Below are 15,052 nucleotides of genomic sequence, written 5' to 3'. Positions count from 1 at the left end.
TCATACTACTACTACTACTACTACTACTACTACTACTACTACTACTACTAGTAGTAGTAGTAGTAGTAGTAGTAGTAGTAGTAGTAGTAGTAGTAGTAGTAGTAGTAGTAGTAGTAGTAGTAGTAGTAGTAGTAGTACTATTTTTATCGGCGATTTTAATATTCAGTTTGATGTTGATCAGAATAGTCTCGTTAAAATTATAAAAGATATGCTGAATGAACATGGCCTGACTCAGTTAGTGACCTCTCCAACTCAAAGATTGGGGCACATCTTGGACTGGTTCATCATTGATACACCCTCGCTTGTTGAATCAATTAAAAATATCAAAAAAGAAATTTCAGACCACAATCTGATTCTGGCAACTCTCAAATGCATCAAAGAGAAAGCAAAGAAAGTCAAGATAGTGTCTAGGGATACTAAAAGAATAGATATTAGTTCCTTCAAAAACAATCTGTCAGAGGAACTAGGAAGAATGGATATACCATCAGCACAGAAAATGGACGAGGTACTGCGCAACGTCATCGACAGGCATGCGCCAAAGACAACTAGAATAATAAATTCCAGGAAACCGTCTCCGTGGTTTAACCAGAGTGAAAAAACTGCCAAAAGGGGAAAAAAGGAATGCAGAGGCATCGTGGAGAAAATCGGGCCTTGAGATTGACCGGCTGATATATATAGCAAAAAAGCATAAGTATAAAACGACCTGCAAAAAGGCAAAAAGAAACTATTATAACACGAAACTGTCATCAGTGAGGGACACTAAGGAATTTTTCTCTGTTTCAAAGGAACTTTTAGGGGAAGAAAAGGGCATGTGTCTACCCACTAATATCCCGGTAGAAAAGCAGCCGGATGCATTTTCAGATTTCTTTTCGGGAAAAATATCGAAAATTCGGAACAATTTGGACCTCGTGCAAAATGAAGATATAAATTTCCACCCTTTTTCGGGTTCACGGGGATTCTCTTGTTTTAAAGAAACAACTGAAGAAGAGATTTCTAAAATAATTTTTTCATCTTCCTCGAAGTCATGTGATTTAGATCCTTTACCATCTAATATTTTGAAATTATGTCTTCCTGAATTGATACTTGCATAACTTATATTATAAATCAGTCACTTATCTCAGGACAAGTCCCAGATATCTATAAACATGCAATTGTAAAGCCTCTCATAAAAAAAGCAAAATCTCGATGTAAATGACCTTAGTAACTACCGTCCCGTCTCAAATCTGCCATTTCTTTCTAAAATCCTTGAAAAAGTTGTACTTAGACGTCTTTCACAACATCTCCATGAAAACAATCTATGGGAAAAATTTCAGTCAGCTTATCGTTCTTACCACAGCACAGAAACTGCTCTGTGCTGTGTTGCGAGTGATTTGCTTGATGTTTTAGATAAAGGTTCTGTTTCTCTTCTGACATTGTTAGACCTTTCGGCGGCGTTTGATACTATTGATCACGGTATTCTCATGAAACGACTTAATATAACTTTTGGCTTGTCTGGGACTGTCTTGCAGTGGTTTGAATCTTATTTAGATGGCAGAAAGCAACAGGTTATGATTTTAGATAAACTTTTTCGTCAACATACATTGTCTTTTGGTGTTCCTTAAGGCTCTGTTTTGGGTCCAATTCTTTTTGTTTTGTATACTTCTCCACTATCTAATGTCATCACTGGTCAGGGCTGCGCTATCATCTCTATGCAGATGATACGCAACTTTATGCTACTGATAAAACTAAAAATCTCGGAAATATTGTGAAACGTGTGGAAGAATGTGTGACGGATGTGAAAGAGTGGATGGATGCAAACAAGTTGAAAATGAATGAGTCAAAAACAGAAGTGATGATTGTGGGAAATAGAGGGCAGTTGAAGGTGAATGATGGTCTTGAGGTGTTGATTGGGTGTGAAATGATCAAAGTTTCAAAGACTGTGAAAAATTTGGGTGTCTATTTTGATTCAGAGATGAGAATGTCAGCTCACATTTCTGCTCTCTGTAAATCTTTATACTTTCAATTGAAGAAAATCAGTTCGATCCGTCAGTATATTGCAATTGGAACATGTAAAACATTGGTTGTTTCCCTCATTTTTTCGAAACTAGATTATTGTAACTCGCTGCTTGTCAACTTGCCTCAGGCTTCTATTAAACAATTACAACTGCTGCAAAACAGTGCAGCAAGATTAGTTTTTGGCAAAAAAAAAATTTGATCATGCAACCCCTTTGTTGGCATCTCTCCATTGGTTGCCCATTGAAAAGCGCACATATTACAAAGCAGCGTGTCTTGTTTATAAGTGTTTGGCTGGTATAGGACCGGCATATCTCACAGATCACGTGGTCATGTGTAAATTTGAAAATTACACTTTAAGATCATGTAATGACCAAACGAAAATTTCGGAAAAAAGATCAAGAACAAAATTTGGGGATAGATCATTTGCTTGTTTCGGCCCCAAGATTTGGAATGAACTGCCACATGGTCTGAGGGAGTGCAAGTCTTTACCTACTTTTAAAAAGAATCTCAAGACACATTTTTACTGCATTTGTTTTTCTTGACTCTATGTGAATCCTTGATTTGGCTATGAATTGTTATTGTTGTCATTATTTTTTTTTTTCACTTAAAATTGATATTTATATTGTAAAGTGCCCAGAGCTTGTGTTTTACACGAGAATGAGCGCTATATAAATGTGTATTACTACTACTACTACTACTACTACTACTACTACTACTACTACTACTACTACTACTACTACTATTACTACTACTACTAATACTACTACTAGTCTTATTATTATTATTATTATTATTATTATTATTATTATTATTATTATTATTATTATTATCATCATCATCATCATTATTATTATTATTATTATTATTATTCATCATCATCATCATTATTATTATTATTATTATTATTATTATTATTATTATTATTATTATTATTATTATTATTATTATTATATTATATTATTATCATCATCATATTATTATTATTATTATTGTTTATTCTAATATGTATTTATGTATTATTATTTTATTTCTTATTCATTAATTATTTACTACTATTGTGCGGCTATGTGGTCTAGTGGTATGGCACTCGCTTTCGGATCGGAAGGTTCTGAGTTTGAGCGCATAGTTGAGTCCTTGGAAAAGGCTCTTTACCCACATTCTCTCACCGTACTCAGGTGTCAAATGAGTACCTGGCCGTTAACAGCGTTGTCTTTGTCCGAAAAATTGTAATATCGACTAACATGTTAAATGTTGCTGTTGACCAGAGACCCCTTGTAAAGCGTTTTGAGCACATTTAGAGGATATTGCGCTATATAAAGCTCAATTTTTTAAATATAAAGCTCAATTTTTACTACTGCTTCTTCCAATATTACAATTCTATTATGTCTTCCATCTTACATTATTTTCTAGAAAGTTCCTATCTCCTTCACAGTCTGACCTCTCTTATCATCCCGATCACACCTCTGGGACTCCCTACCCATTACCCACGACACGCTAACGTTTCATTCACCTCCAACCATCATTGAGTGCTGACGATACAAGTTATATTGCATTTTATTTTATTTGTTTTCCACGTTAAAATGTTTATTGTTGTGCTGACGAAGGGTTTGTACCCGAAACGTCCTTTGTCTGTATTGTTCCAATCCGAAGCCTCTCCATTTTCACTCTCTCGTTTGTATTTTCACTCCCTCGTTAGTATTTTTACGATCCCAGGCTTCAGGCAGCCCCCACATCAGACTAGAGCCTCTGTGCCCCCGATCTCTAATATAATGCTTCTAATAATTTAGTTTATCATGATCATTTTTCTATTCTCCGTCATCAACCAAAGTTACTTTTGCTAAAATCAAAGTGATCAAGTAGGGACGAAATTGGTTAGCGTCTTAGCGTTTAACATCAAGGAATATGGCGGCCCTCGATCTCTCATTGCCACTTTTGACGCCTGTCGCCGTTTTCCATTCTTCTCTTTTCCTTATTCTGTGGTGAGGGCCCACTGAGGATTGTTTGTTATCAACTTTTTAAATGTCTGGAGTTATTTCATCATCCGACTTTTTGTGTTTCTCGATTTAGGTTCCTGTTGTGTTCCGGCGAAGTGATTCTGAGCCTTGTTTGAAAATTATCAATCAATTTTAAATAATTTAAATAATTCTTAATGCCTTTGCTGATATCTATAGGAACGTAGGTAAGAATATTGATTTATCCTTCTTTTAATTGAAAATCTGTGATGGCTGAATCCACGTCCCATGTTCTAAGCAAAAAGCGGAAGTGTAGGTTGACTACTAAAATCGTCAAGTGGTTTTGGATGGAGTCAAGCAGTGGGACGATGTCACCTACCGTGGGAAAACAAACACGAAATGTTTTGATCTGAAGTTTTCGCCTCAATCTTTCTCTATTGTGTTTGTATATGTTGGATGAAACTTGGAAGATTATCAAATTTTGTTTTGTTTCTTAATATTTTATAATAGGTAACGTGTAAAATCCATTTGTAACTTGTTTCTCTTCGTTTTGTTGAAGTGACCTCACCTTTGAATTGAATGAATTCCTGACAATAACTTGTTGGCACGCCCACAACCTCCTCTAATTCTACACTAACATTTTTAGAGCTTAAAGTTGTTATAGATTAAGAGATTCGTCACCGGAATATCTCATTTTATAACATTGTCATTCTTTTAACAGCCTTCTTTTAAAGTTGATTTATGAAATTGAAAAGAAAATTCGGAAGTCCTGTTTTTTCTACTCTACTCTACTTTCTTATTTTTACTTTTTTTTATGGCTATGCTGGTGGTTCATTTCTGATTTCTGTGACGTGATTATCCTACATATTTTTTGTTGCTTTCCGTGGTGTGTTATTGTCTTAAGTAGAGATTTGATGTCTTTTTTGTTGTTGTTGTTGTTCACGTGTTTGGGTGATTACCGCCGGTTGAGAACATGCTAGAATGCTAGAATCCGGGCCATCCAAATCCACCAATGCTTGTCTCATCTTCTATTTTGTAGGACCTATTTATTTCTTGTTCCATTTCTTCTAAATGCCAAATCACTGTGAATTGTCACAGAAATCGAAAGTGCTTTTCAAATTCAAATTGTGTTCAATTGTTTTCTTTATGTCTATAAAAAATATAATTTATTATGGTGATGATAATGATAGTGATAGTCCCTATATTATTATAATTATATATAATTGTATTTGATATCCTTTGCAACACATGTCTTTATGTTATTATAAGTTATTTTAAAATTGCCAACTTCATTCTTTCAGTTGAAATTATTTGGGAGAGAACCTTCAAAACCAATCCTATTACTATTACCACCTTATAAGCTCATAACTTTTCACTGCAAAAGCCTTTAATTAACACGAAAACACATCACTTCATATTACTACAATACTTTAACTTTGACAGCAAGATTTTAATTGTATTATATAATGAATTTATCTGAAATTATAAATTTTGCGATCTGGTTTTTACAAGCATAATCATCGCTACCAAAAGATTAGTAGTTGTGATGATAGTGCGACTGTGGCTTTATAGAAGCCCAAGTTGCATCACCCTTACTGACCTCGTGGAATATAATAATATACCAAGTTAGAGTAAATTCAACTCTGCCTGGGAAGCTTTTTAATGAATTACTTCAAATCCATATATCACTACAAACCACCTTTATTTTGAAATACATTGATGAATGAAATAATAGAGGTAAATTTTCATGTTGGTATATTTATTTTGAATTGGTTACCGGCCCGTTTTGTTGTGCGCCTTAAGATTTTAAAATTTACAATTAGTGCATTCAGTTATGACTGGATATTGAAAATATGATTTTGTGGATGTCTGAAATGTTTTGTTTAATTGCTTGTTGTGTTTAAAACCATTTAAATAGACCCCTCAAAATGTTCAATATTAATATTTCTACATGGATCTCTATTTTAATATTATTATTATCCTTACATCTTTTCCATTGCTAGGTTAGTAAGAAAAGCAAACATGGGGAAGTTTCTTTCCAAGGTCTTTGGGAACAAGGAGATGAGAATCCTGATGCTAGGATTGGATGCTGCTGGTAAAACAAGTATCCTTTTGGTGATTCATTTGAAATATATTCTAGCCACGAACAGCAGATAAATTGCACTAGGAATCAAATAGTGGTATAATGGTGGCAAGTTTAAAATGTGTACAACGGTCAATTATATTTTTGAAGTGGCAATTTGTACTCGAGTCTGAATAGTCTCCCTTGGCTATTCAGACTCAAAGCCCAACATGCATGCGCAGTGAAACACAGTGCGGCCAAAACTGATAAAGAAATAGAAGAAAGTTGAGAAGAAATGTCTCATGACTCTCATGACCCCTGCTTCGGACTGTAGAATGATTGTTGCCTGCCTAACACTATTAGAGGAACATGTTAATTTAAAAAGTTATTGTCCTGATTTTGTTTGGACATTGCGTTGTGTTGTTAACAGCGCTTTTCCTTTAGACCGCATTTACTTTAACTGACTTTTCTTACTTTTGATCAATGATTTTGTCTTTCTCATTCAAATAAAGTTACTATAGTTGTTATTTTGATTTGCATCAATTCTATTTAATTATCAATATTTTAAAAATTAAAAAAAAAAAAAAAATAAACTATACTGCCATGGAAGACTATTCAGACTGAGTCCGAATAATCGGTGATTGCACATGCGCATTGGAGTCTGAATAGCCACGGGGGACTATTCAGACTTGAGACTCGAGTCTGAATCGCTGCAACCGGGTGTTAATTTTTTTTTTTTTTCTAATTCAAATTTTCAGCACCATATTTAGATTTGGAATGTAAATTTTTATGGGGAAAAATAATTTTTTTTTTTCTCACTCCAAATTGTATATTTAAAATGTGAACTACACAATGTGAATTAAATCTCCATTGATAATTCATAACAGTAAAAGTGAAATTGGTTTACTATGGATTGATATGGTTTGGTCCTTTTTTTTTTTTTTTAATTTTTCTTTTCTCTTTTTTTTTTTTTTAGTTCAAAATTTTGTCAAAAAAGAACTATATATATGAAAGTTTAATTGTTGCCTATTTCTGCAAATATTGCTTGCTGACTTGTTGACCACAATTATAGATACTATAAGCTAGTATTATGCGTTTTGTGTTGTGCTGAATTAGATTCATATGACTACATTTAAAGTCTAAATTTAGAAATATATGAGTCAAATTAGCATGTTTTTTTTAATTAAAAAAAAAATGTGGTTACCTAAGCTGCCAACACTTAAATAAAATGAAGAATATGTAAAGATATTCTAGTCAATAATTTTCATTTTAAGTTAACATTTTAAAAAATGGGGGAGATAGGCCATATATACTCAAAATATTCAAATTTATCTTGCTGAAAGCTGCTTTGATCTCAAAATTTCACAATTTTGCAAGAACAGTAAGGCTGGTTGGTCCTCATATTCCAAATTCATGCTGTTCTCAGTTTGCCCCCAGGATAGGATTTATTTAAGATGTTCGCCTTAACCGTATGCCCAGCTTTATTGTATAAAATGAAACTAGGTCAGTCAGTCACGACGATACCCACAGTAGGTTTCAATGTAGAGACAGTTTCCTACAAGAGTGTCAAATTTAATGTATGGGTAAGTATCCTTTTTCACTTAAATCTAGAACTGTACCTGTCACTCAACAGGCAATAATAAATAAAAATAAAAATGAAATTCCCTCATCCTCAAGAGAAAATTTGTCTTTAGGGTCTATTCCAAGGGAAGACTGGAATGTCCCAGGCATCAGCCGCAGTGCAGCGCCGCAACGTGAGCTAGGCTAGGTGACTTGCTCAAGGCCACACAACGAGGAGGGTAGTCGAACTCAGTACCTTTTGGGTACGAAGTAAAGACCGTACTGCTGAGCCATCAATTAATTATCTATTGTATACAGATGTACTATTTTCATTTTTTTGTATTTTTCTGTATAAATAGACTTAAATGGTTTTATTACAGTTACAGCAATATATATATATATATATATATATATATATATATATATATATATATATATATATATATATATATATATATATATATATATATATTGACCCTAAATCGATAGATATATTATTGATAATAAACTTTCCACCAACAACCAATAAAATTATGGAAATTCATTTGTTTTTAATGAAATTTATTTTATACCAGCTTCTAAGATTCTAAATGTATGCTGGCAAACAATAGATACGGATTTGAATTGAAAGAATTGAACATGTGGACATTTATTCTAATTTAAGAATGAGAAAGTCACAATTCATGAAAACTAATCCATATTTCTGACTTTGAATTGGTAGTTTTTTTACCAAGCTCTATCTGGTAGTTAGTGAGGTAAATTCAAACGTCTCTACCAAATGTAAAATTATTTTGTTTTTATAATGCAGATATTTTATTCTTTTATTTTGAGTCACGAGAGTCAGGGCATGGGGGTGATCTATTTTTAAGTGCTAGGGGTAGATCTCGAGTTAACTGAAAATATTATAGCACTACAATCATTACATTTGGTGGTGATTTAGCTTTTACACTTTTATACCACGCTTTTTTAAAACAGATATGCAATTTGTTTTTGTTTTGTTTGTTTTTTTTTCCTTTGAATGTGAGGGAATGAATTGTTCTGTTTAGAGGTAGCTTTAAAAAAAATAATTGTAAAGTCTCCATATGGTTGTTGGCTGTTATTAAGAAGGAAAAAAAAAATAATTATCATATCTTTATGGTTTTTAACTCGTGTGTGTATTATGTAACGCCAGTGAGCAATTTTGATTGCTGGTTGGGGTTCCTGACCTCCCATAGTGGGCAGGGGGGTCCATACTCTGTCTTCTACCCTCTTATATCTGTTTTCCAACATGCTTTCTGTCGTTGTCTTGGAATGAGATTTCTTGGTTTTGTCCTGGCCCAGGCCGGAGTCCTAGCTGGGAGGGAAACAGTCAATTGCATAGTTATTTTTTGGGGGGAGATGATATTTTTTCCCTTGTAAATCATCTCTCTGTTATGTATTATATATTTGTTGTTTGGAATGTATAATGTAAGCATTTGAGTGTATTCCTCCTTGTTGGATTTTGTGCTTGTGTCTCCGGATGAGACTTATAGGTGATCTCAAACTAAGTGCATTGGTGGTGTGCTCTTGGAATCTACATCTGATCCCTATTTGTTCCCAGTTCCCCTATGTCTTACTTTATCTTGGGTGCTTTAATTGTAATTCTAGAACTTTTTACTATCCCATTTTCTTCCTTTTTACTGGCGCTGATATAACCTAAATATGACCCTCCACCTCGAAACGGTATTAAGTCGGTTTTTTCAATTTTGGGTTTTTGGTACCCAATCATAGCTTATTTTATGCTTTAAAATTTAATACCAAAGTCATAAAATTCTGATTATTTATTGCCGAGATATGACCATTTGAAGTAGGGATAGTGTAAAAACCAAGTTTTGAGAAAATCGACTTTGAAGTGAGGCACCGTTTTCACGCACAGTCAAATCAATGGGCAATGATAACTCCTTAGATACAGACATCGAAAATTTGATAAGAATAGTACAATTTGGCATGAGCTTAGAATATACATTTAATAATGTATATACAAATTTTTGAAATAATCCAATTATTGCTTTTGTAGTTATTTATTATTATGTAAGATGTCCTTAAAATAAATAAAACATTTTTTTTAAAAATATGCGACAATTTTATGACATTGCTCACTTTTTAAAGAATTTTTGATATTTAAATAAAGAATCAATGAGATAAGAATGATTAATGTGGCATTTTGTGTTATATAATAGAAGAAATACGATTTCAAAATGTCAAAAGTTAAAAGAAGGGTTTATAATTTCAAAGTAATGTTTGAAACTACGTGAAGCCGGGTGGGCAGGGAAAGATATATATCAAGAAATAGGATGAGAGAGGAAGAGGCTTTTTAACATTTTGGAGTAATTCCACACCCATCATGACAAGCATGCAAAAACGAGAATGACACAATTAGGAACAATAATTAACGTCTGAAATGAACACAACAGCAATCTTTGTAGACTGTGACATGAGACCAATAGACCTGGGCTGGGGTCCCGATAGCTGAGTTGGCATAACACTCGATTAACAATCAAAGGGAAGGAGATCGATCCCAGGAGCAGTATCGCGATTTGAGTAAGCAGTAAATATCTTCTCCCATTCTGCTGAATCACAGACTGTTCCCCAGTTTTGGTTGTATAATTTGGCAGCACATTTGCAGCCCATCCCTCCAGATATAATGAAATCGACCACTTTCACCATATCTGCACAGTCATACGACACCGTATTTTCTTGTAATTCATCACCCTGATTAGCCAATCTCTATAGAAAAAGGAGAAAACACCTGAACAGCAATCCCTTCTAGATCCAGCTCTAAAGCATGGGCATACATAAGTAACATACTGTAGGCCCACAATACGGCTTATTATTCAAACAGGATTAATAGGTTACACACTTCCAAGAATTTTGGATGATGTTATTTTATAAGAAAAACAAAAGTAAACTATGTTGGGGCAATTCCACACCCGCTTGGTGTGGAATTGCTCCAATACCAAAAAATAATAAATAAAAAATTGGATAAGGATATAACTATTTACTTGAAATGATATCTGGGGTCTTTATTTGTAAAATAAAACCATTGACATAGGATTTTAATTAAATATTTTCACAAAAAAAAAAGACATTAGAAATTCGAAACCTGTAGGGTGTGGAATTTAGCTGGGGCCTCTCTTTGTAAAATAAAATAATTGACATAGGGTTTTGATTAAATAATTTCACTCAAAGAAGTCACAAGAAATTCGAAATCTCTAGGGTGTGGAATTTCTCTGACATTTATAAATCTAAAATAGGCACATTTTACTTTAGCATTTCTAGCTTGTGCTTTAAAGTTGAAGAAAATTTAACAACATTTTGCAATATTTGAAAACAATGACTTACCTTCAATGGGCTTGTAAAAGCTTGAAAAATTGTCAGAATTCAACGGTAGTAAAAGTGTCTGGTTCTTGTGTTAAAGAAGGAAATAGAAATCAAAGGCAGTTAAAACTTTGAACAGTATCCCTTGGGTCTTTTTGCATTCTTTCTATGAAGAAGTAGATATAATGAATGTGGGTGTGGAATTACCCCGGGTGTGTAATCCCCCCACCTTACCCTACACGTATTTCCATCAGCAGTTCTTAATTGTTGAAGGCTCTATTTACTATTCTGTTTTTGTGCTTAAAATTAAGTGTTTATCCTACAACAATCTCTGTAAGTGTAAGATTAGGCAACTGGTGTCCTATTAAAGTCTTAGCATGTCCTATAATTTCATGAATAAAGAAAGAGACACAAAGACCCTCACCTCGATCATTAACCAGTACAGCTAGACAAAGAAATAATAGCACGTGGTGTGTATCAAAATGCCCAAACACACATATGTAACATACGCATGCTGACATCATGACCCATCGCCCGGGAATTTTAATGGCCGATAGGTGCATGTGATGACCGTTGACCAATCAGAATCATTCATTTGTAAGGTTGTAAGGGAAAAACCAGGACTTTTTTCCAGTTTTTAAAGTTAATTTTTGGTTGAACCATAAAAGTGTGGAAACAGTCATGCTTTCTATGAGATAGATAAAGACACGCCCTTTGCTGTGATATCTTACACGCTATTGGGCTGAGGAAAAGACTATCTGAGAGAAAGTCAACTCTCGTTTTGAATGTTTCACTGATAGTTGTATTTTTAAACTTGAAATTTATATAACTTATCGTCAATGTTTATGTTGAATTATTATGTTTTCATGTGGAAAAATGATTGTAGTTTCTGAAACAACCAAACACTGAAATTTGATAATTTTGACCATTTCCACTTTAAAACCGGTTTTCTTCTTTTTCCAAATCCCGACTTAATACCGCTTTGAGGCGTAGGGTCACAAATGTGTTTCAAGCGCCGTAAAACCCTTAAAAACAAAAAACAAACAAACAATTTTGATTGGAACTAGATCCTGTATAAATCATTACATTCTATTTCTTTGTTTTGCTTTGTAGGACGTAGGAGGCCAGGACAAAATCCGCCCCTTGTGGCGCCATTACTTTACAGGAACTCAGGGGTTGATATTTGTGGTGGACTGTGCTGATCGAGACCGAATAGATGAGGCCCGTCAGGAACTACATAGGATTATAAATGACAGGGAGATGAGAGACTCCATCATCTTGGTGTTTGCCAACAAACAGGACCTACCAGATGGTGAGTTGGCAGTTTGGGGTGGGGGTCAGGGGAAACGTCGACCTACCAGACGGTGAGTTGGTAGTTTGGGGTGGGGGTCAGGGAAACGTCGACCTACCAGACGGTGAGTTGGTAGTTTGGGGTGGGGGTCAGGGGAAACGTTGACCTACCAGACGGTGAGTTGGTAGTTTGGGGTGGGGGTCAGGGGAAACGTCGACCTACCAGATGGTGAGTTGGCAGTTTGGGGTGGGGGGTGGGGGTCAGGGGAAACATCGACCTACCAGATGGTAAATTCGTAGTTTGGGGTGGGGGGTGTGGGTCAGAGGAAACGTCGACCTACCAGACGGTGAGTTGGTAGTTTGGGGTGGGGGTCAGGGGGAAACATCTACCTACCAGACGGTGAGTTGGTAGTTTGGGGTGGGGGGTGGTGGTCAGGGGAAACATCAACCTACCAGATGGTGAGTTGGTAGTTTGGGGTGGGGGATGGTGGTCAGGGGAAACATCGACCTACCAGATGGTGAGTTGGTAGATGGGGGGGGTGTGGGTCAGGGGAAACGTCGACCTACCAGATGGTGAGTTGGTAGTTGGGGGAGGGGTGGGGTGTGGGTCGGGGGAAACGTCGACCTACCAGATGGTGAGTCGATCTGGTTTTTTAGTAGTGTATTCATGTTTATATTTTTATTGTCTTTGTTTTTGTTGTCGCTGAAGAAGGGTTTTTAGCCCTAAACATTCTGTGTTTGGTATCTTGTTCTTTTTTTAAGCTGTTATATTCATTTTTGTCCGGTACGAAAGACTTTGATAAGATGTGTTTGAAGTAAGTATACAAATGCCGTCATCCCAGTTACCATCAACAAGTGTCGTAATGCGTAATTAGTAACAGCTGGACTTGTATACAGTTTTTGAGATTCCAAGACGCAACTCTCCCTGGCCAGGGTCATAAACTAAATTCTTTCCTTTATTTTTTTGCTTGTTTTGTGTTTTGTAAATGATTGAACATTTTGCATTTGAAGTTGATTGATTTAAGTTAAAATAAGGCAAAATTTTCATTGTTTTAACACCAGTCTTAAACAGTTCTTTAAAAAAAAGAGATAAATTCATTCATTGATTATTCACAACTTTTTTGCTTGTTTAATTGTTTGTTGTTATTTTTCTCTCACAAGATCTAGTTCAGTTCCCTTAGTTGCAAATTGAATCGATTAGTTTCCATTTAAAAAAAAAAATTGGTTTTAATGACATTATCACCAAATCTTAAACTTTTGTTTTGAAAAAGGCAAGTTTGCAAAATGAAACAAATTATTTCCTATCCTTTCCAGCCATGAAGCCACATGAAGTCCAAGAAAAGCTAGGTCTGACCAGAATTCGTGACCGCAATTGGTACGTCCAGCCTTCCTGTGCCACAACGGGTGACGGTTTATGTGAAGGATTGACATGGCTAACGTCCAATCACAAGTCTTAAGAACTGGTGAATTTACAAACAGTGTATATGCGTGAATGATTTATTGTGTGTGTGTGTGTGTGTGTGTATGAATACTGTGTGTGTGTGTGTATGTGTGTGCGTGTGTATTTTGTTATGTTTGACTGAGAGAATGTGTGCAATGTGTGAGAATAACTCTTGAAAAGCTGTGAGGGATGGAAGAGAGATTATTGATGCTGGAATGTAGGTATGCTTTGTTTTACTATGTAATGTAAATTATGATATTGATGCTACGTGTATGCATACACACCTATATAATAATATTATACATACAATAACATGATATTTATATAATGATGATTATTATGATTAATGATGAACCATAGGATAATAACAATTTTTGTGTTGCCTGGGGTGCGACTAGATTAGAAATTAATAATTTGATGTTTGTGACGGATGGGGATTGGATTTTTGTTTTGGTGGGGGGAAGTTTCGGTCATCGAATTATACAGTTGTATCTACTATGGTGTATTAGCCGTAGTAGGATGAAAACAAGTCTGTTGTGCTGCAAGATTAGATCTTTTGTTCCATATATAGATGGTGTATCGGGGGGGGGGGGGGTCGGTCGTCGAATTATACAGTTGTATCTGCCGTGGTGTATTGGCCGTAGTTTTGGGATGAAAACGTGTCTGTTGTGGTGCAAATTTAGATCTATATGGATGGGATGTCCCCAGTTTTTGTAGAATATTATTGGAGTGTTATCCATGAAAGTCTTGTCTCCACATGCGATATTGATGTGGCTATTACATTCAGCAGGATATACCCTATCACAAGTGAGCTGACAAAGGGCATTATTGGCATAATGTTTCAAACTTATTGGGAGGACCGTGTTGCCTCTTAAAACTATTATTTTCAATACCTATCTATGCACATAGATTTTTAAAAAACCATTTTGAAAAGCTAAAGTGAAGGGGGGTTGCCGTTAACAGAAAAAAAAAGGAAAACAACTGGTTAGCCTTTTTTTTTTTTCTTGTTTTTTTTTTTTTTTTTTTTATTTTTTTTTTTTTTTTATCTCTATAGATGTACATGAGTTTGAAAGGTATTGTGAGAGAATACTCTATTGCAAGGAGGATTTGTGACATTTTTATTTTATAAATATATATATATATATATATATATATATATATATATATATATATATATATATATATATATATATATATATATATATGTAGATAGAGTCATTAGCCCCACAGTGAACCACAAAGCTTTAGATCATCCTTCTAACATTCTCTCCAAAGGGTAGCAAGCAAGTTATATTGTTCATTTCACGCTATAGAGACAGGGATTCATTCCGACTCCATGGGCCTAATCGAATGGCGATGAAGGACGACAGTCACAAAACTGTTTTGGAGTTTTTGGGAGGGGGGCGGGGTGGACAA

At 34.9% G+C, this 15,052-nt stretch overlaps 1 protein-coding gene across 3 annotated transcripts; it reads left to right on the top strand.

Annotated features, from left to right (window-relative positions):
• Window positions 1-4,032: 4,032 nt before the first annotated feature.
• On the top strand, window positions 4,033-14,742 carry LOC144978174 (ADP-ribosylation factor 6). 3 transcript variants are annotated; one of them, XM_078923883.1, is made up of 5 exons: window positions 4,033-4,174; window positions 5,951-6,051; window positions 7,489-7,592; window positions 12,019-12,217; window positions 13,510-14,742. In XM_078923883.1, the coding sequence occupies exons 2-5, from the start codon at window positions 5,970-5,972 to the stop codon at window positions 13,650-13,652; spliced, it is 528 nt and encodes a 175-aa protein (XP_078780009.1). In that variant the 5' UTR covers window positions 4,033-4,174; window positions 5,951-5,969; the 3' UTR covers window positions 13,653-14,742. The 3 variants fall into 3 exon arrangements, with proteins under 3 accessions (XP_078780009.1, XP_078780011.1, XP_078780010.1); XM_078923885.1 differs by lacking the exon at window positions 4,033-4,174 and adding an exon at window positions 4,191-4,361; XM_078923884.1 differs by lacking the exon at window positions 4,033-4,174 and adding an exon at window positions 4,337-4,457.
• Window positions 14,743-15,052: the final 310 nt, after the last annotated feature.

The sequence above is a fragment of the Berghia stephanieae genome, chromosome 8, assembly GCF_034508935.2.
Source record: "Berghia stephanieae isolate SIO BIC M18660-M18661 chromosome 8, UCSD_Bste_1.3, whole genome shotgun sequence".
Classification (NCBI taxonomy): Eukaryota; Metazoa; Mollusca; class Gastropoda; order Nudibranchia; family Aeolidiidae; genus Berghia; species Berghia stephanieae.
The sequence above is the reverse complement of the archived record's forward strand: the minus strand, read 5'-3'. Positions and strand labels throughout refer to the sequence as shown.